The 25,941-nt window shown below is 38.2% G+C and overlaps 2 protein-coding genes across 4 annotated transcripts in view; one reads left to right on the forward strand and one right to left on the reverse strand.

The window, feature by feature from the left end:
• adam19a (ADAM metallopeptidase domain 19a) overlaps positions 1-885 on the forward strand; it is a 103,221-nt gene extending 102,336 nt beyond the window's left edge. For both annotated transcript variants that reach the window (XM_081348457.1, XM_081348458.1), the window contains one exon: positions 230-885. In XM_081348457.1, the coding sequence (XP_081204583.1) occupies positions 230-281 (52 nt within the window). In that variant the 3' untranslated portion in view covers positions 282-885. The remainder of the gene's footprint in view (positions 1-229) is intronic.
• An 8,713-nt stretch (positions 886-9,598) lies between these two features.
• The window catches only part of lrch4 (leucine-rich repeats and calponin homology (CH) domain containing 4), a 52,646-nt gene continuing 36,303 nt past the window's right edge, over positions 9,599-25,941 (reverse strand). The window contains exons 8-19 of one of the 2 annotated variants that reach the window (XM_081359287.1): positions 25,696-25,790; positions 24,386-24,444; positions 21,502-21,636; positions 21,022-21,099; positions 20,643-20,694; positions 20,474-20,537; positions 18,587-18,682; positions 18,393-18,490; positions 18,079-18,216; positions 17,826-17,903; positions 15,796-15,888; positions 9,600-9,991 (exon numbers count right to left, since the gene is read on the reverse strand). In XM_081359287.1, coding sequence (XP_081215413.1) covers positions 9,818-9,991; positions 15,796-15,888; positions 17,826-17,903; positions 18,079-18,216; positions 18,393-18,490; positions 18,587-18,682; positions 20,474-20,537; positions 20,643-20,694; positions 21,022-21,099; positions 21,502-21,636; positions 24,386-24,444; positions 25,696-25,790 — 1,160 coding nt within the window. In that variant the 3' untranslated portion in view covers positions 9,600-9,817. Of the gene's footprint in view, positions 9,992-15,795; positions 15,889-17,825; positions 17,904-18,078; positions 18,217-18,392; positions 18,491-18,586; positions 18,683-20,473; positions 20,538-20,642; positions 20,695-21,021; positions 21,100-21,501; positions 21,637-24,385; positions 24,445-25,695; positions 25,791-25,941 lie in introns of both variants that reach the window. The other variant, XM_081359288.1, reaches the window with a different exon arrangement.

Genomic DNA, 25,941 nt, shown 5'->3' on the forward strand with positions numbered 1-25,941 from the left:
AAAGTATGACCTATTAATTAGAGGGCACGTTGTGTACAACAGGTATAACTTGTTGCCTTAGAAATTCATGTATCATATATGATTCAGTCAGTATGCTTTTTAAGGTTAAATAAAGCCAAGGCCACAGAATCTGACACTTTCGCTTTCAAAGTGCTATACAAAGAGTATTGCATCTATTGACAGTGAATCTCAGAGATCTAGAACTAGTGTGTTTTTTTTTCTCTTTCAGGCCTGTTTCAGGACCCAAACCACTCATAGTTCCGTCCCCTTTCCGAAAATGACTCTTGCAGGATTCATTTTGAAAGACTGCAGCCAGCCTATTTGCACTAAATAAAGACCCTTGACGACTGGTACTATATGGAGCTGTCTCACAAGGGATGGAAGAGCATGGTGAGCCGTGGATGAGGCCTCGCAAACCACCGTTCAAATACAGTCGGGCACAGCAGAGATGACGCGGTTTTGCATGAAAACATGCAGACTGAGAAATTTTTGGATAGAACATTACATTGCCAAAAACTCGAATTTTATCACCTTGCAATTTTTTTTTACTTATTTGTTGTTGCGTTTTAATGTAATGCCTCTGTCTTGTTTACATTTTTTTTTTTTTTTTTTTTGACTATCATCTATTTGTCAAGTGCCAAAGATGTTGTTTTGTTTAATGCCTTGATTGTTTAATTTGTTGTACTGTTCTGTATGAGATTTTTTGGTTTGGTACATAAAATATGTTATACCTTTTTAGTAAAGATGCCATGTTTTTGTGGTTGTCCTCACTCTATTGCAGACTTTACATCAGGTCTCATTCTTTATATCATCAGGTCAATAAAAAAGAAAATTGCAGTGAATGGGTTCTTGAATAATGGAAATTGAATAATGGAAAAACATGTTAAATAATAAAAAAACTAAAAAAACAAAGGTTAAGTGTGTAATTTCGGTGCAAAACTGATAATGCAAAAATAATGACCATATATTCTTAAGTATATCTAAATGGGGTAAGTATCCTTATAACACTTTATTTCGATGGTCCACTTTTGACATTCTACTAACTATAAGTAAGTTTGCAACTACATGTCAACTAACTTATTAGATTATTAGTTGGCTGTCTGCTTAATGTGCGATAACACTTTATTGTGATGCTCCCCCAACAGACATTCTACTGACTATAAGTGACATTGCAACTTATTTTACTAACCCGAAATCTAAAAACCTACTAATACTCTAATGATAGTTAGTTGACATGTAGTTGCAAACTTACTTATAGTTAGTAGAATGTCTAAAGTGGACCATCGAAATAAAGTGTAGCCCCATTTAGGTATACTTAAGAATGTTTGGAAACCTTGTTTGTCATTATTTTTGCACTATAATGCATAAATGAGGAGTAAAGGAGTAAAAGGGGAGGAGTAAAAGTTATTAAAATAAACTAAAACTGGTTTCCTTAACAAAGACTAAGATTACACTTGGATATGAAATCGGAAACCCGTCACTGAAGAATAATTTAGGAGAAGACTGTTACAGCACTGACATTAGTCCATAAATGTGCTTCTGCATAGCCTTGGAAACGCTTCGAAAAATTTCTAAACAGGCTTTATAAGGAAAGATTCATGTGCTGTTTCTGTGAAAGGACTGATAATGTATCTGAGAAATGAACTGCTGGCTTATTTTATCAATCAATGCATTCTCCTAAACTCAGCATAACTTTTACTAAATCATTGTCAGAATGTAAGACAGAATGTAAGACATATTTTGCAGACATTGCAATTTGATGATTTTGTATGCATATTTCACTTATTTATAATAGAAAAAAGGATGTATAATGTATGAGTTTGTTGATATGAGATACCATTTAAAATGTTTATCGACTGGCCGACCTTCAGCAGAGAGTTTGGCCTTGAAAACCATATTTAAATTTCTTTCTATCATGGTTCAAAACAATACCAAATTAGGGTTCTTCGACTTGTAACAATTAGCAGAACCCTTTTTATAAGGTTCCATAAAGAACTATGCTATGAAAGGGCAATATAGGACCTTAATGGTGTTATTAATAACCTTTTCAACAATATTTATTTTCATTAATATAAGTTTATTAGTATCTTCATATTATTAATATTATTTGTGTATATTATTTATTAATATTGTTTTTTAGTCCTCTATCTGCCTGGTCTTATTATACCTTGTTGGCTCTATTTGGGTTTTAAAAAAAATTATAAACAGCACATTGTGTCAATAAGGTACTTTTATTTTTTATTGACATGGCAGATTTAGCAAAAATGATTAATAACAGTTGTTAGCTGAATACATTAATAAATAACAATTGACATTGAACACGATATAGATGTAATGAAGACCACGTTGAAATATCTTCACAATCCTCATATGTCTTTACGTCATTGTGTGTATTCTGTGTGGCAGTTTCTCTCTGTAGATGATACGTTATGATACGTGACAGCATCTGAAATACACAATATATTATGTAAATCTATTATGTCAATGAAGGCCAAAATAAGCAATGGACAAAATGAGCCCTATAAGGAAAAAGTGATATAAAGTAATGGGTGATTATAAAAGTGATTATAAATTCCATATCTCTGTTACTTTGTGGAGAAGAGAAGATGAGTATCCTTAACTGAACAGAGCAGCTCTACATGTTCTGTTAAACTAAAAAGAGAAAAAGACATGATTGGTAGGAAACCAGTTATAATTTATAGACATTTTAAGACATAAATAATTTACCTGCTGAGAGTGTGTTGACAGTCTGTGTATAGTTGTATAGCTGAGCTCCAGAAATTCAGTAATGAGGTGGCTTTGACAGTTACAGATTTGAAAAACAAAAAGGCGGGAATAAAGAACTCTAACTCTAACACAAGAAAAAAAAACATTTCAGCATTTAAAAGGTTCTTCAGGAAGATACAGTTCTAAATAGAACTGTTACTACGTGTAAAGAGCCTTTAAAGAACCATCTTTTTTTGAGATTTTGGTTTCACTTTATTTCAATGGTCCCTTTAGCACATTATGTTGAAGTAACATTGCATGGTGCACCTACATGTCTACTAACTCTCATTAGAGTGTTTGTAGAGTGTTAGTAGACTGGTAGGGTTAGGGTTAGAATAAGTTGACATGTAGTTGCAAAGTTACTGATAGTCAGTAGAATGTCTGTTGGGGAACCATCACAATAAAGAGTTAGCAGATATTAAGCAGACAGTTTACTAATACTCTAATGAGAGTTAGTTGACGTTAGTTGATGTAGTTGAAAAGTTACTTATAGGCACAGAATGTTCAAAAAGGACAATCAAGATAAAGTGATCCCGAGATTTCATCTGCATGACATCCGTAAAAGTTGGGCTTCGCCAGCCTTTGTAGTCAGTGACTCTTATTGAGCTCCGCTATTAAGATGTACAAGTGAAGTGCTGCTGGATTGTAGTACCACATGACCCCACCTGGATGAAACTGTAGCTCACTGCAACTGAAATGCAAATCCTTGAGATGTTTCTGTTTGATTTGCAGCTCATTACACACAGTCAGACCTGCCTCACCCCCTCATATGGACCAATAAAGCTCCACTGACAGCTGTGGCTGGTGCAATTTAGGGAAGGGAGGAACTGAATCCATGCTGTCAGCAGAAACCCTCATCGCTCTAAATTGACGAGCAGCCTTTCCGCCTCAATTTTTGTTTTTACTTGAAATGAATCCTGTACTGTGTCGTGGCCATATCCAGTCTGCTGAGCAGACACTTATCACACTGTGCTCTTACATTGCATTGCATTGTATTGGTTTTAATTAAATTTAGTTTCTCACTCTCCTACATGCCCCGAGTCCATCCTTCTCATGTCTATAGGAGATGGTGTGTGATTAATTATGTAGGAATAGGTAAAGGAGCTGTTAAGTCAGGGGAGGAAATTGAGCAGTGTTGTAGAAAATAGGACTGAATCACCCACTCTCAATATCAGTGCATATTCCCTCTTTAATAAAACAGGACACTAAAATGTGTGATTTAAACTGTTGCAAATATAAAAAATAGGGGGGGGGGGGGATTGAGAAATTGAAATGCTTGTGGCACTTTCAATTAATTATTCTCACACATTTTTCTTTATTTTTTGGCACGTTTAAATTATTTTTTTGTTTATTGTGTGTCAGGGTAATGTGTTTTTGTTAATTTTCCCATGTTTCCTTTCAGTTCAGTTCATTTCTCATTTCTATAGTTACTACATTCTCCTTGTTTGTCACCTAGGTTACTAATTAATCTCACATGTATCAAGTTAAGTTCCCTTTCTTTCAGTCACTACGAGTTACGTCAGTGAATGACGAAATGGGGGTTTCGCTAGAGAGTCCTATCACCTTCGAGTTATTAGAAAACAATGGTATGAAAATACCATGGGTCTGCGGAATTTGCCTTTGCGAACTCCGGCCCACCGCTTGGGTATAAAAGGAGCCACGATTGTAATCTCGCATTATGTTTCTGCTTCGGAGCAGAAACATAGCTCTTCGGAGCTCTTCACCGTCATTAAAGCAACGAGCATCTCTCTTCAGTCGGTGTTGGTGTGACGGCGCGTTTCGGCGGATTCACGATCCTGCTGCTGGTCTGTGCAGTGGCTTGCACGCCTGCACGGGCATGTATTTTTAAAAATGTGTTGCCCGTCTGTTTCTGGATGTGGGCGCATGATCCATCCGCCTGATGGTTACGAGCGCTGTCTAGCGTGTTTGGGCTTTAATCACGTTTAGACAGCGCTCGTGGATGAGTCATGTTCTCATTGCGGGAACATGACCATCGCGGTGTAAAGATCAAGACTCAATGACCTCCGAGTCATAGAGGTAGAGTCCCCTCTGCCACACCCCAATTGATCTCCTCCTCGAGAGGGGATACTTTGGCTGGTGGCCAGGGTGATCTGAGGATTACGGTGTGGAACAACCCAACGAATCTTCCTCGGGCCACACCCTCCTGCACATCGCAAGCCGTGGAGCTTTCAGATGAGCCTGGTTCCTCTCAGGGACCCAGTGTTTCATTCGGGGGTCCGGTGGATGATGCCATGTCGCTCACAGCGTCACAAGGTGGGCTGGATTCTTCTGGCGACGAGGATTCTGCTGCGTTGCCTCCCTCGGGAGTGCCAGCGTTGCCCGAGTCGGATCTTGTCGGATTGCTCGGATCTCGGACTCTCGTGGTCAAAGCCTATAGAGCTGTAGGGCAGGTCGTCTCCTCTCTGCATGCCATGGCCATCCTTCAAGTCCATCAGGCGGAGGTGCTCATGGACATGCACGAGGGAAGAGCTGACCCGGGGCTCATGCAAGAGCTGTGCACTGCTACCGGTCAGGTGATGTCCACCTGTGTGGTCCAGGAACGACATCTTTGGCTTAACCTGGCGGATATGCGGGAGGCTGAGAGAACTCGTTTTCTCTACTCCCCCATATCCCAGGCTGGGCTCTTCGGCGGTGCGGTTTGCAAACACAGGGACCTCGCCCTGTAATTCGAGGGCAAGAATGTGGTTCCACTGGAGTTATTTCAGAGGCTCCTGGGGCATATATGGCATCCACAGCAACAGCCACGCCGCTCGGACTGCTTCATATGAGACCGCTTCAGCACTGGCTTCGTGATCGAGTCCCGAGATGGGTATGGCAACAGGGCACGCTCCGAGTACCAGTTACCACCTTTACGCCGTGGTCGCACCTCTCCTTTCTACGGGCCGGATTGCCCTTAGAACGAGTTTCCAGGCATGTTGTTGTATCAACAGATGCCTCTGCCACGGGCTGCCATGTGCAATCGACATGCTGCCGAGGGCTCCTGGACAAGACCCCAGCGCCTTTGGCATGTCAGTTGCCTCAAGTTTCTGGCAGTACGTTTGGCTCTGTACCGTTTTCATACGTTGCTCAAGGACCAACACGTACTAGTCCATTCAGACAGCACAGCGACAGTAGCGTACATCACCTGACAAGGTGGTCTGCACTCCCGCCGTATGTCGAAACTCGCCCGCCATCTCCTCTTATGGAGTCAGAAGCATCTGAGGTCAGTTCGAGCCATTTACATTCCAGGAGAGCTGAATCGTGCAGCTGACGAGCTCTCACGATTTCGGCCACATCCCGGGGAATGGAAACTCCATCCCCAGACGGTTCAGCTGATTTGGGAACAGTTTGGTGACGCACAGGTAGATCTGTTTTCCTCCCCAGACCCTTCCCACTGCTGCTGGTTTTACTCCGTAACCGAGGAGACACTCGGCTCGGATGCACTAGCGCACAGCTGGCCGCGGGGCCTCCGCAAGTATTGCAGGCCACAAGTTTCCCCCAGTGAGCCTTCTTGCACAGGTCCTGTGAACGATCAGGGAGGATGAAGAGCAGGTCCTTTTTGGTTGCGCCTCATTGGCCCACCCAGACTTGGCTCTCCGAACTGGTGCTCCTCGCGACAGCCCCTCCCTGGCCAATCCCTCTGAGGAAGGACCTAAAAAATGTGGCAAAAATAAATATATAAATAAATACTCAAACTTGAATAGTTGTGTGGCTCCCTGTTTTCATTTCATTATCGTTGTACACTTGGCGGTTTAGTTTAGTAACAATGTGCTACAACTAACCCAGCTGTGTAAAAAGTATTTTAAGCCTAGCTAACAGTTGCTAGGAGTTGCTGATATGTTTCAAAATGGTGCTATGTTTTAGCCAACAAGACAGTGATTAAGGTAATATAAAGTTAGATTTGGTGACGTACACACCCAACTCAGAAACCGAAAAAAACCTATGATGAAAAAATGTACTTGCATGGTGTCAAAACACTCTTTGTCCAGTATCTTCATGAAATCTTATCAAAACTTTCCACAAATCTGCGGGAGACCGTCTTCTGGCAGCGAGAGAAATAAACAGAAACACAACCTGCTTGACCCTGACTATGTAAAAGGTCTGTGTTACATTTAACCCCGCCTTAGGTTGTTCCCCGTGCTCCCCTACAGCATTCACATAAAGTGGACTGTTTTTGCTGGTTATTATTGTTAGGATCCTACAAAACTTTGATGACTGAACAGATGCAGCTGTCCAGCACAGATAAGCAATTGCCCAAAGAAATTAACTAGCACTAAACTTGATTCTTCTCCACTTTATAGCATATCCCACAAAGCTACACGCACAAAAGGATGAACAAGAAGAGAAAGACCATGTCTGTTAAAGCTACTTGGAGGGGATACAGCATCTTACTGTACATAGAGCCATATGCTCTGAGACATATCAATATTAATGTGAATAAATCATTGGTGAGTCTAAAGCGCTGGAGGCCACAGTCTGTTCTTTAGCTTCAAGACAAGTGCAGAATGAAACAGATCTGAGTAAGAGGTAATTCAACAGAACGCAATCCAATTGAGTTAACCACAGAACAATGGGACAAAGATTAATTGAAACAATGTAAAGCAGTAGCATTCAATTCAACAGAACAGAACATGATACAAGAATGTAGAATAAATTACAACCTCGAACAAGTAGAAATGTCACTGCATAGTGCATACTGGGTCGCACATGAGAGTAGAGCGTGTCACGGCTTATAAATTGAAGCAAAGTGATATTCGCATAAGCCAGTCACACTGAGATTTCACAGCAGTAATTCCTCAGCGGCCCGCAAACAGGGCACTTAAGTCTGATCTTAATTACATTTGTTGGGGGAAAACGATCAACTGTATTGAGGCATCAAAGCTGTGCTACAATTTATGTTTACATATTGATCCAACCTGACTGCTGATCTCGAATTCTGCCGATTGCATGCAAGAACAAAACCTCCCATTACAACATAATCAAGGTTACGTCTGGCAATATGCCTGTGAAAGTGAGTTTATTTCTCAATTGGTCAGGTGAGTCTGGAAGTAGTGCGCTCGATATCAAAGATGCACTTTGAAGAAAGTGCTCGCATTAATAATTGATGCAGGGCGCCTGTAATCAATTTGGTATGTCTATCACAGTAAAGCTCAGCTTTCGGACTCAGCAGAGCTCCATTTGAGGATGAATGTAAAATAGCGCCTGTCAAATGGCATAGATTGTGGAATTTCCAACTGTTTTTCATTGTTGTTACGGCTATTTTTATTTTTTTTGGTGCCAAATGTGAATTCATGTCTTTTTGAAAGCCGAAGCGGAACGTAAGTGACAGTTTGCTATTTTAGAAATGTGAAAATATTAAGAGTGGCAGAACTGAATTGATCTCAATTGCTGCCGTTCTCTCACCCAACCTCTGAATCAGACCTTTAATCCTTCGGATAGAAGCTCAAAAATGTCACTTCTCAGATTCATCTTTTTCCCCTGAGTGTCACGGAAAAGGCACTTACTAGGATTCTTTTTCCAGTCTGCCAGGGGACTGTTTCTTACCCTGTTTTCAAGATAGTAAGGAGCATGCTAGCGACTTCTGAGGCTTCATCTGGTGTGCTGAAAGTATAGGTTCAGATAGGGTGCAATGGGGCTAAAAGCCATCCTTTTGCTAAATAAAAAAATACTGAATATTAATGGAATAGTTCACTAAAAAATTTAAATTCTATCATCATTTACTCACCCTCAAGTTGTTTCAAACCTGTATGAATTTCTTTCTTCTGCTGAACACAAAGGAAGAATGTCAGTAACCAAACAGTTGATGGACCAATTGACTTTGGTTGTTTGGTTTGGTAGTTACAGTAGGCCTACCCATTGGCCTACCAAGGGTTTTATGTTTTTGATAACTTGTCTGCTATTTAAATTTTGCTGAAATCCATCGAAGGGCATAGTATTTAAAGTGTCAGAACACTGTGTTCTAAAACCTAAACCTCATCCCAGCTGTGAATCAATGCTAATGGAGAAGTATTATGCTGCAGGTTGTTTTGCTGTTTTGGGGTCTGAGCGGTGTGCAGTAACTGAGAAACCAATCAATTACAAACTATACCAAGAAATTCAACATTAGGGTATCGGATCATCTAACAGTGATCCAGCACCAGACAGACGGAGTTATGAAACATGGTAATTACACAAAACACAATGACTCAAACACAAGAAATTCAATACTTTAGAGTCATGTCAGAGTCCAGACCGCATCCCACTGAAGTCCTGCGGATTGAGCTGCTGAATCACATTAATTAAAACGTTTTAGTCTTTGTTCAATTTAATACGCTAGCTAATCAACTCACTTTATTCCCAAATGGTGGTAAATGACTCATTTTCTCAAGTTTTAGTTCTAGTCATTGCTTTAGAAATATAAACAAAGAGGTTAAAAGGTTGTTTCTGCTTTTTAGCTACACTCCCTAACAATTCATATCAAATTAAACAGATCATTTCACATAGAGTTATTGCTAAGTAAGGGTGGCTATACGGAGCCACATTGTTTGTCCAACACTCCAAATGTGCACACAATGTCACAATCGGAGCCCGAGAGCTGTTGTTAGCTTATCACAGGATTACTGCCACCTTTGCCTCTCCGCAAGAGTAATTACCTGCGAAAAACCAATTAAACTTGCATTGTAATAAAGCCGAGATTACAAACGTAATTAATTTTCAATTATGAGGAAGCACCAACAAAATGATTTCACAAGAACGGCCGACTACCTCAGTAACGAGGCTCATTTAGGCAACGTCTTGCATCAATTTTCATATAATCTGCGTAAATGTGCACACAAAAAAAAACAAGCAGTTTTAAGTTATAAGCTTTATTGCGCATCATTTTGCCTGTTTCAATAGCCACAATGAATTTTTCTTGTAATTTACATAAAAATTCTATGTACATGCATTGCAACAGGAGAAAATACTAATCCTTTAAGCTATAGATAATATTACACGATGGCTTCTAATCATCATTTCTAACATTTAAAAAAAATGTGCATTTGACATGTGCTGGAAAAATCACTCGATGACCCTAGGAGGCGCCATCTTGATTTGGAGGGGTGGATTGAAGGGGAAGCCCCGATGGATCCTGGCGGGATGAGCGACGGGTACCTGATGTTGGCACCTCCAGAAGAGCCTGAACAGTCTGAGCGACACGCGTGAGCCCCTCTTCCTCCAGAATCAACTGCGATGGACACAGTGTGTCCTGGTGGGATTTGATCAAGGGGAGAAGAAAGAATACTAATATAAGTTTGTTTACACAAATGGTTCATAATATAAGCAATAAAACATCCTGGCATAAACAGACGGCTCAAGGAATATTGGTTCTTGTATTGCAAGCCCCTAAAAATCTGCAAATATAGGCTTCTAAGAGGAGAAGCTGAAGCGTGAAGTGCACTCTGGGTAAACAAGCGAGATCCTTGGCTCATTATGAAAAGCTTTCCATGCACCTATAAGGATGGTTGAGAAATGGAACACCCATCTGTTATCTCAAGAACCCACAACATGCAAGAGGCACTTGTGACACACGGATACAGGAAGGACAGGCAATGCATTCAGAACAACACTTGATCACCAAATCGTTTCTTTGAATTTCCAACTATATGGCACAGCAGCAAGACCCCGTCTTTCAGAGATGCAGCCATGCAGTTATAGCACTTCACAGAGAAGATGCTATTTCATTCCAGGCTATAGTACGCATTACAAGCCAGCACTTCACCATCTTGAAAATCCATCATGCATTCCAATGATTAAGTTCAGTCAACCCTAACGGTATACATTAAATATAGATTATGGATGAGTTGCATAGGCTCTTATTGCCATATTCAGGCTGTATATCACTCGTGCAGTATCAGATTATGCGTCAAGCTCATTGCTTTAACACAATAAGAACGCATTATGTGGTATCCCTCGATTGTGCCGTTTGGCCATACGGTAGGTTAATTCACTTTCTTGGCTTTCAGAAACAAAACGATGACATATGCCATTGTTGAATTGAAATCACTGTCTTTAAAGAATCCAATTTTGTTTTTATGACACCTAAATTAGATTTCTCTCTCCAACGTTGTTTTTCCTGGGGGTCAACACATGCTCCTCATATTGCCCTATTAAAAAACATTTCTGTACATTTCTTCAACATCTGGATTTTTTGCTGCCTCTCTGGTAAGTTAAATCGATGTTTTTGCTCTCAGATTCTAATAGAGTTAACAGTAAACTGAGAAAATATGAATGCATCCATATGGCAAATGGCAGTGATGTATTTCCTTATTGTTAGGGGCATCAATTACTGCAGTGAATTATTTATTTGGAAGTGTTTATTGTAATTATAATTATGCTGATCTCAATTATGATTTATGTTTCATGTGTTCAGGAAAAAAAAATTAATAAATCACAGAGTAATATTCTAGAAATGTCACGAAGATCCGAATAAAAAATGAGTTTATAGAAGTTCCAAATGCACAAACCATGCATCAATTCATAAAATAAACTTAATTACAGGGAAACTTGAGGATAATCCTGAAATTAAAATTGATTTTCCTTAATGGTAGAGAGTTGCCAAAAGAAATATATTATTTGGAAGAATCTCTTAACAATTTGGAAATTTTATGTTGGAAAAAAACGTTCCATCATTAGAAGACAATGCAACACCATTGAGGGTTAACTGAACTGTTCTCACCCATAAACACACAGTACTTCACAACGTCAAATTGAATAATGAGCTGGCCGGTTAATTAATGAATAATTTAAAATAATGAACAGAAAACAAATGAGCGCATAAGTATTCACCCTCTTGCTTTGACACACTTTAATGAGTTCAGAAGTAAGCAAAATAATTGCTTGGTTAAAGTACACCTGTACACAGATGAGGTGTTTCACATGATTTCAGTGTAACTGCACCTGTTAGCCTATTAAAGGGATAGTTCACTTTGAAATAAAATTTTGGTATGTTTTAGCTTACCTCAAGGGCATCCAAGATGTAGGTGTCTTTTTTTTCCGCAGTAGTTTCAATTTTGATATTTTTAGGCCAAACCGTTCTTGTCTGTCAGTCATATAATGCAGGTCAATGGTCACTGTCTCAAAGAGCATGCACAGAGTCCAAATTAAAACAATTCCCCATCGTCCAAATTAAACAATTCCCCATCGTAAGTACACATTGATGGCCTAAGACACGAAACGAGCGGTTTGTGTGAGAAAACGAACAGTATTTATATCATTGTTACCTCTTGAACACAGCCGCGTCCAAATGATCTGAGGGCGCGGGCAGGTAGGCTATAGATATATACACTAGATGTCGCCTTCGCTACTGCAGTTCATTGGAACGAAACCGTAGCCAAGCGACATCTAGTGTATATATCTATACCCGCCCGCGCCCTCAGAACATTTGGACGCGGCTGTGTTCAAGAGGTAAAAACGATATAAATACTGTTCGTTTTCTCACACAAACCGCTTGTTTCGTGTCTTAGGCCATCAATGTGTACTTACGATGGGGAATTGTTTAATTTGGACGATGTGGAATTGTTTTAATTTGGACTCTGTGCTTGCCCTTTGAGACAGTGACCATAGACCTGCATTATATGACTGTCAGACAAGAACGGTTTGGCCTAAAAATATCAAAATTGAAACTACTGCGGAAAAAAAAGACACCTACATCTTGGATGCCCTTGAGGTAAGCTAAAACATACCAAAATTTTATTTCAAAGTGAACTATCCCTTTAACTATCAGTGCATTTACACAGAAACACTGGTGAGTGTGGTAGGAAGAGCCCTGAGCAAACAGCGTTTTTAAATCAATGACATTCATCCAGTGTTGATTAAAAGTCTGAATGCTTTGGAGCAGCTGTATGTGAGAGACCCTAAAGATTTTAAGTCTACAGTTCGATGAGTCCGAAACTGAACTGTTGGGTTTAAATGCCAAGCACTGTTAAAAGAAGAATGAGCAAAAATGCCATTGTCACTGTGTGAAAAAGCTTAAAAAGAACTTATGGAAGATGTAATGGATGGTAAAGGGTGAACACTTGCGCTCAGTTATTTTCTTTGTTTAATTGGCTTGTTCTGGGTGTTGTAAAGTTGTTTGTGCTGATGGGTGGCAGAATATTTTCATCAAAATAGTGCAATACATCAAAATCTCTTACAGTACATTTTATATGAACATATACATACTGTACACTACCATTGAAAAGTTTGGGGTCAGTACGTTTTTTTGGATGAGACTGATTAAAAGTGACAGTGCAGACATTTATAATGTTACAAAAGATTTAATTTCAAATAGCCTAAATTTGTTCTATTTATCAAATAATGAAAAGAAAAACGCATTACGGTTTGCACAATTGTTTTTCACATTGATAACAGGAAATGTTTTTATGAGCACCAAATCACGTGAAAGATCATGTGACTGATGCTGTAAACATTTTTTTCTTTGTACTAAGTGCAAATAGCATTAAACATCTAAACTAAGTGTAATATTATTTAATAGAGTTGTTACTGTATGATTTTATCAAATAAATGCAGCCTTCAAGAACATTTTACAAAAATCTTACCAACCCCAAACTTATGAACTAGTGTTACTTAGAAAAAGACACACAGTGGGGTCCAAAAATCTGAAAAGGTATTTTTAATAATAAATTATAATATCAGCAAATATAACTTTTTAGCAATGCGTACCCCACTGTGTAGTATAGTGTATACTTTTACTTTGTGTAGCTATACTTACTTTTTCTCTACTTTCTACTACCCACACAATGGATCAACACTTACCTTTTGGCAAAGGGCACAGAATATCTGGACTCATAAGCTACAGAGACGAGCTGACGTGAGGATTTCATCCCCAGCAGAGAGACAAAGAACTAAAGCAGAATTAATCATGAGCGAGAGTCATGAACATTTGACAAAAGCACACGTAAAGCAGCAGACGACACGTAAAAATCAGTTTCCTTTTTTTAATAATTTCTTTACAGACAAAAAAAAAATCTTTATATCAATATAAACTTAGCTTCTTAAATACACAGTATTTTATAAATATAACAAAATACATTTCGTGTGTTGCAACAGTTTTAACTAGGTAACATTTGGACGGAAACATTCGTGTAGATCTAGTGCCCTCTAAACTGCCGGAGTCTAACGTATATAAGAAGGACGGTAGAATTATCAGTCATCTTCTGTAAAAGCCTTCAACATGGACAGTAGCATTTCACAATCCTCATTTCATTTGGCCAAAGCCTCTAGAGCAAATGTGATGAAGTCCATCTATGCGAAATGTGTCTGAGTTCATTTTCAAAGTGGATTCATTTTAAATTAAATGTCTATTATGATTAGCTTTCGCATTGATAACAATGTATAATGTTATAAAACCCTATCAACATCCCTTAAAATATGTTTAAGACATCGTAGGATGAGAAATGCATGTTGGTAACTAGTTCCACAGCACGTATCCCTTCACCTACCCTTGTTTCTCAGTCTCTCTCTCTCTCTCCTCTTATCGTTCACAGCAGATGAGAGGCTGCTCGTTAGTAAACTGTCGGCAAAGCTTCTAAATCACATTAAGTAGGCACGGAATACAAAAGCAACATCAGCATACAGCACCGCGGAAGATAGGTGCTCATGGCACATTACAGGACTACAAAAACACTATGGCCACATTTAGAATCAGGAAACGCAGCTGAAGAGGCTTGTGGAGAAGCAGGACTCACAACCATTTCATCATCAAAAAAAAAAAAAAAAAAAATGGTGTAATTTGTAATTTGGTAATGTCTGCTTATCCACATTGTGCATTCACGAGCAGTATCTAATATACACATTTAAAAGACGCTATTAATGTCCCCAAAGTCTTACTGTTTTTTTTTTCCCCAGCTCAAAATGATCATGAAAGCAATCATTAGCATATTACTCTGTTCAATTTAATTAGTCAAATTGAATGTGCTCAGCGATGGCTTTCCACCAAATGCAGCTTCACCAGAACAGAGAAAAACATAAATAAACCGAAACAATAACTTAATTGTGAACAGTTTGCATACAGGAATTATATTAAGATGCTCTCAAGAAAACTCAAAATGAACATTAAAAAAAACTAAAGAAAGAAAAACTGTAACAAGTTAACACAGCTTTGAATCATATTAGTACCGTCAAAAAGAGTTAAAGGAACCGTTTAGAAACACCACTGCTCTCTGGTGGTCACAGTCAACAAGATATGAGAGACAGAAAAGGCAAGTGAAATAGTCCACGCAGTCCAGACCCTAACAGATATCTACAACGTGTGAATTAAACCAAATTCAGCTGAGAAGTACCATAGCCACACTGTTAACATATTTACCCGATGCTACAAACTAATTTGCACTGCTGTGTGAGCAGAAAGAACCTACAAGCTTCTGAGGCACTTTAAAGCCCTTCAATTGGGGAAAAAAGGGGAATGGGGAGTTAGTGCCAGTGCTTTAAAACTCTTAGGATAACAAGATCCATTACAAAGACAGTCATTCCCTCTAGAAGGTGTATAAACTATCCTGGGATCAACAGCAATGCTAAGGCAATCAGGTGGAAAAGCCCTTCACGAGTGGAAACCATGTCTATGTACAGATAAAATCTACGCCCTCAACAGAAAATGGAGCATGTGACCGTTGAGTTGATTATAACTTTTTTGATGTGGAAAAATGTGGATATTCGATCTAGAACTCTGATAATTTGCGATATATTTCAGTATTTCACCATTTGTAGAGCTTCTAAAGGTTCTTAAATACGTTTCCAAACCTGAACATCTGTGAGGAGCTTTAACGCGTAAGCTGAAAGGCATTATGTGTAGGGAGTTATATATGTGCAGGTCTTGTCAACAATGTGTGTACACAGTACAGAAATGATGTATCCGTTACATTTACACATTGATACTCGCTCGCACTATGCTATAAGCTGGCAGTATAACAGGTAGAGCAAAGCCATGAGGAGAGAGTAGAAGAGCAGGAAGCCGCTGGAAAAAGGGGAGGAAGGAGAGACGGAGGGAGAGGTGGCGTTCTTGTCCTCGTTCACCTCCTCCTCCTCTATTGCCAGGAGCGCCGTCGCACAGCGGTGCACTGCAGGTATCTTACTGCACAGGACATCAGACGCTAAACACAACTCCATCTGAGAAACAGAGAGACAGACAAAGGAAAGGAAGAACAATGCAAATAGGACAAACAAAGATGAATGGACACAGTGTTGAACAAAGACACGCATGAAAGCAGGGTCATTTAAAGGGATAGTTCACTCAAAACTGAAAACTCTGTCATCATTTACTCACCTTGTGTTATTTATTTCATTTTTTTTAAACCTACATGACTTTCTTTCTTCTGTGGAACACTAAATGAGATGTTTATAGAACTACTGTACGTACGATATCGGAAAAAATTGACATTGCGATATTTAGTTTTTCTGTGTTAAATTTGATGAAAAATGCAGGAAGTTTCACTAGATTCATTTAAATAGATATGTTTGGAAACGATCAATCTTTCTAGGATGATTGTTGGAAAGTGCAGCTGCGTAGAATATAGAAATAATAATAATAAAAAAGCTAAAAAAAAAGACATTTTACTTTTATGTTTACTTTTAGGGCTTGAAAGATTTGTGTGTTGACACATGGGTATAATCTTTACAAGAACAAACTTAAACCTCTTTCAGTAAACAAAAAATTTACTTTCTACTTTAATAATTAATATTACGTAAAAATATTAAATAAAAACCATTGTAACAATACTACAGTAGTGTAAAATAAAAAAATACTAATAATATTTAATAAAAATCATTACAAAGTAATTGCAATACAGATTATGTGTCTTAATTTCTTAATTTTCGAATGTTAAAGTCATCATAATATCTAAATTGACCCTATTTACCTTGTTAGCGCATATTACTAGTCTTGCAAGTTAATACACAGAAATTTTTTTTTAGTAGCTAGCTAAACATTTAATATTTGACTAGCGTTTTTTACGCTAGAAATGCTCAACAACAGACATTAATATCCAAGCGATGCAAATTTTTTCTGAACTGAAAATATGCTATCATTTACATGATTCATCTAATTCAAAACTGAATGTGAAGAGACAAGAAACGTTTTGCATTTTCGACATAGACGTGAAAATTATGAATAAAATGTGTGCATATTTTAAAATAAAATATTATGTGCAAATAGTTTTAATTTATTGCTTCATAAAAACAATTAGACCTAGAACTTCTTTTACCATTCTTTTTCCATTCCCTTAAATCCCTTTCAATCCTTTAATTATTTGATTCATTTAAAGCTGCAATACGTAACTTTTGCATCAGTTAATAAACAGAACTGTACGCGTCTTGCAGAAGAACATTGTAGCCGGAGCTAGTTCTCTCTGTTTATGTCTAAGACGAGTCACGCAGGCACTGGGATACTCCGCAGTGGTACGACCCATACCGGTCTAAAATTATCCGAACATAAACACTTATTATAGGTGTACTGTAGTGATTCAGGATAAGACAAAAAACAATGTTTGGAAAATGGATTTAGGATGTACTCGCTCATTGAATACATTTTGTCAATTTTGTACACAAAACCAGTTACATTTGCAGCTTGAAATAATAAGCCAAAAAAAATAAACTTTGGTCCCCCAATGTTCAAGACATGGTTACGGACTACTTCTATGATGATTTTTATAGCTTTATGGTGCTTTTATTGTCCTTTTTGTAGCTTGACAGCCCAATCCCTATTCACTTTCACTGCATTACAAGACAGAGGCTCAGACATTCTGCTAAACATCTCCTTTGGGGTTCCATGGAAGAAAGTCATTTGGCTTTGGAACATCATGAACTACCTGAGGTGACTACCCCTTTAAGATTAAAAAAAAAAAAAAAGCCATAGAGAGCACAAAAAAAGTTGCAAATCGAGCTTGAAGCACTTGAAAAACAACATAAAAGTGCATTAACAGTCACATGTCAGTGGGCGAAGTGGATTTGTCTTGTTTACAAACAGCTCACACAATACGTCTCAGGAAGACAAATAATATGGAGGATGATAAAAGAAGCAAACAATAAAAGATGAAATTTATGTTTACCTCAGGGACTCCAAGCCTACGACATGCAGCAATGAAGTTTTCGACATTGAGGCGGCACTTGGCAGCACTCAGCTTTGGCTGAACAGACACAAAGATTGCACAGATATTCATTAGAAAGCAAATTAAGAACAGCCTGCTAGTAAACAAGCAGATCTGGGATCAGCTTCCTCCAAATAAGGATCACACATTTGTCTTTTGAGATGCTAGATTATGTTTTGGCCATAATGAGAATAAGACCCGAGCATTAGCTCACCACTGCCGGTGAGGGGATGTGGATGATTGACACGGAACGAGGTCGCACGTGATTGGCCAACTGGCAGAGAACTGTGCCATTGGACAACGCCTCTCCCAGATCGTCAGGCAGAGAGATCTTCAGACGCGACTCCAGACACTGGAAGAGAAACATGGAAAGAGTGATACTACTGGGAAATACTTCTTAAACTACGCAATCAGATCAAATAAAAATAAAGACTAAGACCAATAATAAGATAATCGTAACAAAAATGGGGTAAGGTGTGTCAAAAGAGCTAGAGATGGAGAGATGAATAATACAGGACGCCTCTTTACTTTTCGCAGTTGCAAGACGTCTGTTCTGTCTTCTCGTGGGGATCTGAGTGTGGAGCGTGATTCGCTGCGGCCAGACTCCGCCAAACTGTTTCCTGATCCTGAGAAGAGAGCAATAGGGTACAGCATTACTGACCAAATAAAGATTATAGGTCCTACAATCCTATATTAACTTCTGTGTGTGCGTGTGTGTGTACCAGTCTTGACGTTGCAGCGTGAAGATGTGCGGAATAAGAAGCTGTTGGGTTTGGGAGCAGAACCTGTTGGAGAACAGGGCTTCACGGAGGGCGCATCTGTAAAATGTCACAAACAAGATTCATCAAGTACTTAAATTACGTTCATTAAGACCCACCAATACAGATTCAGCAGAACAAGCTACATGAATTAAACATAACTGTAATCAATACATACAATTATATGACACTGCTCTCAAAGAAACCAAAGCAAACATTCAACAGCACCCCTGTCAAAAAGCGTTGAAGCACTTTTGTAACAGCACTGCCCTCTGGTGGTCACACTGCTTTCATGGGGGTTCATTTCTAAAGAATGTCTATAGGTAATTGAAAGGAACTCTTTCGTTTTAATGTCTGGCTGTCAATTGTCTGTCACAGACCATGTTTGCTTGGCAGTCAATTGGGTTAAGTGTTGCATTCACTGTTGTTTGGCAATTTTTTTGCAGGAGAAATTCAGACATTTCAATAGCAATCCACATGATTGGGAATTTCAGATTAGGGTAAAGGATTTCACCATGCAGATCCTGCAACGGGTTTAAGTTGGTCACGTGGATTGGCAGCATTGAGCAACCGAATGCTGCTTAGTTTGAAAGTCACTTCTGTTTGAGCAATGCTTTGCGCATCACTACACTATTGGCAATACTTTTCCCCAGCTAATGTGACCGCCCCTAATATATATATACATTTTTAATAGTTGTGTGATATCCATGTGATAAAGTGAGCATTACTTATGTTTTGCCAATATACTGTAGAGTTAGTTTAGATACAGTTCCTAACAGAAAATGCTCAAGCGAGTTTATTGGTCACTGCGCAAGTAATAACGTGTTACTTTTTCCTGAAGGGTTGTTTGAAAAATGCTATTAATCCGATGAGATAGCCAAAACTCATCAAAGTGGCCTGTTAAAAACAATTATTTTTTATTTTTTAAGGTTCTTTATTTTGTTTAGGAGGTCTCCTGAAATAGTTTACATGCAAAGGTCAAAGGCGATTTCCTATGCAGATATTGACTTGGGACTATATTAGGGGGAAGCACAGGCGAAGCACTGCTACTTGGGTGTGATATCTCTGCGCCCAAGTAGCAGTGCTTCGCCTGTGCTTCCCCCTAATATAGTCCCAAGTCAATATCTGCATAGGAAATCGCCTAGTGTTAATCTGCATCGCTATTTGTACTTGTTGTGAATACGCAGGCCACAAGAAGTAATTAGGTGGGTTTATATCACTTTTACTCAGGACATGCTAGCTGGCAACAAAGGATTCCATTCATTGTGCTAAGCTAAGCTAGCGCCAACCCTGTCAAACTAAAACAATGCATGCACTGAGACAAGAATGCATTTGCCCACCTATCTAATTGTAGGAAAGAAGGTGAATAAGCCCTATTTCAAAAAACGGTGGAGTGTTCCTTTAAGTTTCTCATAATATAGACTGCAGAATCACCTCTTTTCTAGGGTTGGGTATCATTTTAATTTTAACGATTAAGATTTTTATCGATTCCTTATTTCGATTCCAATAAGGTAAAAAAAAAACAAAAAACGTAGATATCATTCACATTTATTTTACGTTTGTTTTAAGGAACTTTTGCCTATGGTTTAAAATTACCATAGCAAAAACAACTAGCCTAACTAATATAAATTTCAAGCATTATTAAAGACAAGTAAATACTCTAAAAATAAAATAATAAAAAATGATCAAATCGCAGCACATAAATACAACTGAACAAAGATACGTTTGAAATAAACAGTAATTTAAGATATTCAGGTACACAAACTAATCATGGGGTCTTCAAAAAATGAAGATAGATCTTAAATGTCATTTTCCATTAAAAGCAGCTGAAATTTCTAGCATGAAAGGTACCTGTGCGACTGATGGAGCGCTGCAAAGAAACCGTATTTGAGGACTGAGAAATCTGATCTGCACTCTGAGAGAAAGAGAGAGAGAAAAGTCTTAAACACCCAATTAAGAATAGTATTATGAATTTATGACAGAATGAGGTGGAGGGAGTGTGTAAATGTGAAGGACTCACTGCACATCTCTGTTTCGGGCCGTTGGGTGGAGAGTTGCTATCTGAATCACCACTAGAGGGACACAGAGATCAAATCACAAAACGACAAAAAAAAAAAAAAACTTTGTGAACTTCACTAACTAGCCAACTTCAGAGTGAACTAGCAACACAGCAACCACATCATGAATGTGTTATGAATTTACGTTACTGTTAAATAAGGTGTGTCTATTTGATCTGACTGTTAATTATGCCGCCACGGCTAGTAATCTGGTCTCAAATTCAGATTTGTGGCTTCTCTTTGTTAAAGAGATACAGAATTCCACAACAAAACATAAACACCAGCACGCATGCAAACACAGAACACATAAACGCATATGCGGGCCATTCGCTCCACTCTTACCCTGAAATGCTTCCTGTTCCTCCTTGCTTTGTCGTCGTTGCCAAGTTACTTCCTGTTTTTACAATAATCTTCTGCAAACTGTAAGACATAAAACGCAAATACATAAAACATTAAATACAAAAGCACACAGGACCTGTTCATACAAATAGAGCATTCTGGGTGAGCCTTTCTGATGTTTTTCTTCTGACTGTGTTTTACCATGATTAATTCTTTAAGACACAAATTAAGTAAAGACACACGACGGCAGGTAAACACTGGTTTCCTTTACAACCACAATGGCTTTGATGACGAAGCATCAGCAAAGAAATAACAGAGGCCATTTTAAATCCGTCAAGTGCTTTTGAAGACTTGCTTGCTGTGCATTAGCTAACAGGATTGTTCGTTCTATCGGCTCTTAGGCCTAACAGTCTATTTGACGCCATATCACCCATGTTTCACTTCCACATTTCCTTGATTCATTCAATCCCATCAGTCACTCACGTGCTGGCTTTGTCTCTCTGTTGCTGGGCTCTTTCTCTTTCCTGCCAGATGAGCAGGTTTCCAGGCCTCCTCCTCTCCTCTAGAGTGGGACTGGATGGTGAGCCGGAGTCTGAACAATCTCCAATCACAAATATCCTGAAAGGGAGATTTATGTTTTTTTAAGCCCTCACCAAAAAGTTACAACTGAATATAACTTTTTCTGAAGAAATTGTGGTGTCACCACCACTATACAAGGGTGTTGTAGGTGATTGCTAAAGTTTTTGTGTGGTTTTTAGTCATTGCTACGCAGTTTCGAGGGTGATTACTTACTGGCTCAAGTCAAAAGAGTCGTATTTTCTGGACACTAAATACGGCAATTTAAGTCTAAGGGATTTTTAGTCCAATTTAATCACCCACCAGGTGAAAATCATACGTCTGATTGCTTAGAAACTTAATAACACCTCTTTCCACAACAAACCGCATAATTTTAGGTATCGCTTATGGTTAGGAGTTGAGCAATAGTAAGTGATGTTTGCTGTAAGGCTGCAATACTCTACACAACTTTGGAACGGATTTAAAAACACTAGGAATCATAAACTTGCTGACTCTGTGAATGGTTAAAGAGAAAAACTGGGCATCAGACTGTTATGTCTTTCCAAACACAACAAACTAACGTAGAAACATGCGTATTGTTGCTTGGAGATGTATATCAGATGAAAACAGATATGTGTTCTAAAATTTATATCCTCCGACTTAACGGAATCATAGTCGGAATATATATATATATATATATATCAATCATCGCACACTGCGATTTTTTCTGTGAAATCTGTCAACTCCGACTGCCCAAAATCTTCAGACTGGCTCTGACTTTCGGCAACTAGCATTGACTCCTCCAGATGGCAGATCTGGGCAAAAGACATGGAGTGTATTCCAGCCTTTAGCAAACCGCACTAATTATATCTACAAACTCACAGAACAGTAGGAAGAACGTAGGGCTGCATGATACTGGAAAAAAAATCTGACATTGCGATATTTCGTTTTTTTTCTGCATTATATATTGCAATATTCTTTTTTGTTTTGTTTTAACAGAATACTTGAATAGCTCTATTTGGGAAGAATTAAATATTCTAGAATGATTGGGATGATTTTGTAGGGGGATTTTTGCATAGACATTACAAAATACTTTTTTTTTTCTCTGTAGAATTTTTTTTTATAGCAAATCATCCTTTTAGGCCTGAACAATTTGAGGATAAACTTTTATTTTCACACTTTTTTATGTTCACACAACAAACTCAAACCTCTTTCAGTAACCATAAAGTGATAAGAATAATAAAACCAACAACTCTTCACTTGAGTTCATAGGCCACATTTAAATATGATCATAAAGTAATAATCATCATAATCTGTATTATGATTATTTAATAAAAGTATTAAACAATCAATATATCGTAATAATGATAATACTACACTGTATACAATCAAATATTTAATATGCATATTGTTTTGTAGTACAATTGTAAATGTAGTCATTTTCAAATGTTAAAACCTCAAGCTTTTATTATGGCGAACAACAGCAGGGAGATTTTAAAGCTTTTCCTTTGTTGACAGCAGGTTTGCAAACACTTCTCATTAGAAATGTAGTGAAATGGATGGCACTGCTAGCACACATAACATTCCCAAAATGCACGTTACAAGAAACTCAAACTCGCAGCACAGTTGGAGTTTGAGTGAAGCAGCATTTACTGTGAATCAAGCCGATCCAAGACTCTGAAACACCGGATATATCACACATGGATGGAATAATGGATAGAAGAATTTATTTTTTTAGATTTTATTATTATTTTGTAGTACTATTTTTAATTTGTCTGCTGTTACAACGTTGAATAAAGCAGACCAGTTTACTGAGTAACTATGACAGCAAGATACTCAGTTACACTGAAACTGTGGGAGGAAATTCACTGTTGATTTTTCCCAGCACTCCCTCATGGATTGACCTTGCGTAATCATAGTGGAGGAGGGATCCAGCACACTTTAATTAAGAGACTCTGTGTTTCACAGCAACTATTTGAGCATGTATTATAATCAATTAAAGGACGTCACTGTGGCCTTCAAATCACACTGAAAAGTCAGTAATTCTGACTCTCAGCTTGCATTTTGGTCTCCACAATGAACAACTCACAATGTTTTGGAGCACCTTGGAGAACCACAATCTAAGAAGAGCGACTGGAAATTTTCCGGCCTGCTGCCATGAGACAGTCCAATGTCTCCCTTTCCTCCATTTATCATGCCCATCTGCACGTTACATAGCACGAGTACAGATCCTTACCAGCTGTATTCAAATGCATTCAAATTTGTGCACTCTTTGTGACTTCCTGGCACTCTCTGTTTATTTTGCATTGTCTATATTGAACGCAGTGTGTCTACATGACTGATGTTTCTCCATAGCCAACACTGAGGGCAGATCTATGACAAAAAATATTTGAGACAAAAATTTCACTCTGTTCCTGGAAAGAAAATATTCCATCTGCCTGACAGACTGTTCAAATATCTGATCCAGATCAAGCTATTTGAGATGTTTGAAAAATAAACGTGTCTAACAAGAAACTGTAAGATAACCTGATACCACACTTGAGCACAGATCAGTATCTTGTGACTGTAGGTCTAAAAGTTCCAATATCGGTCACCTAATAGGCTGGTCAGATAAGCCAGCGAGCGTTTACATCGAATTACACTAGCTGGGGTTATTTTGACATGGCTGAAATGCAAACAAATTCCTATTTCTGACAGTTCTGTGGGGCCCTTCTTTATGTGAGGACCTTTCAGAGACATTTTCCATTTTACTAATAACAGGTTTCGTGCGAAATATATGTATTTTGTATATGCAAACAGCATAAGCCCTTACCTGCTGCCTGTAGATTCAGGGCTCTGGGAGGAAGTGCTGCTGGAACTTTCACTATTTTCCTGTCATGGAGAGAGGGGACATTATATTAACATCATTTTACCTTATGACTTCTACATTAAAGTTCAAAAGGGTCAAAAAGATTGTTTAATTAATACTTTTATTCAGCAAGGATGCATTCCATTGATCAAATGTGACCGTAAAGACACATTACAATGTTATAAATAATTTCTATTTAAAAAAAAATGCTGTTCTTCTGAACTTTCTATTCATCAAGGAATATGAAAAAAAGTATTGTTTTCAACATTGATAAGAAGAAATGTTTCTTGAGAACCAAATCAGAATGATTTCTGAAATATAAAACAGTCATTTGAAATATTACTGTTTTTACTGTATTTTTGATCATTTAAATGCAGCCTTGGTAAGCAGAAGAGACTTCTTTCAAAAACATAAACAAATCTTGTCGACCCCAAACTTTCAAATGGTAGTGCATATGTCTGAAAATATATTGAAAATGTAGGAAGTGTTAGTTAACTTAAAGGTGCACCAAGTTATTTTTCCCCATTTAAAAGTTTTAACTCTGAAGAAAAGAATAGTGTAGTAGACAGCACAATGGCAGCCATGCTGAGATCACATGACTAGCTGAATATTTCTCACTTCATCAGTTACTAATCACAGATAACAAATATGCTTGCAAATGTGGTAATGTGGTAAATGTCTACGAGAGCTACAGTATGTTTGCAGATTTTCATCAATTCAAATATAACTTGACTTTAATGTTTATATATACCCTAAACTAAAATAAAAAGTAATCTAAAAATATCTCTGTAGTTTTTCGTATGTAAATTAGTGTCAACATTACCATAGCAACAAGAACCTATTAGCATTGCTGTCAGATTGAAAGACTCCTGCATCTTTCATTTCCTCAAAAAATAATTTGAATAAGTCATTGCTTCTTACTTTTTGTCCATCCAGTCTCTCAACAACCTTTTTATCCTTTCAAATGATAAGACACCCTGTTTTTCACACCCACACCATTGTTATTGCTGCGACTGAGGTGGTTTTTGTTCTGATTGGTCAAAGTCGAAATATTAAGTCGAACAGATTACTAGGCTGCATGCAAATCTAACCATTGACATCAGTAATAGACTACTAACAAACTATTGTTTGTTGTCAATAATTGTCAATATAGATCTTCAACTTCCAAGACCACTGGAGTGTCAGCCAGCACATCATAGGGTCCCATTTGGTCCAAAAACAAAAGTACCGAGTGCACCTTTAATGTTCAGTGTACTGCAGTAAGTCCTCCTGACCTGAGGGGACTCTGTAAGTGGAAGGTGACACCTCTCCTCCTCTTCCTCCATTAAGCTGTTGTCTATGAAATCCACTTGCTCCAGCTCTCCATTCACTACAGAGAGGACCAAGAGTTATAGAAGCATTTAAATCACAGGCAACCGAGATCTAGAGCAGAGATTCTCATCCTTTTTGACTCCAAGGCCCCCCATAGTCCACAACAATATTTGGAGGACCCATTTTTAAAATTATGCCTCATACTGTAT

The sequence above is a fragment of the Scardinius erythrophthalmus genome (genome assembly GCF_964197995.2).
Source record: "Scardinius erythrophthalmus genome assembly, chromosome: 2".
Classification (NCBI taxonomy): Eukaryota; Metazoa; Chordata; class Actinopteri; order Cypriniformes; family Leuciscidae; genus Scardinius; species Scardinius erythrophthalmus.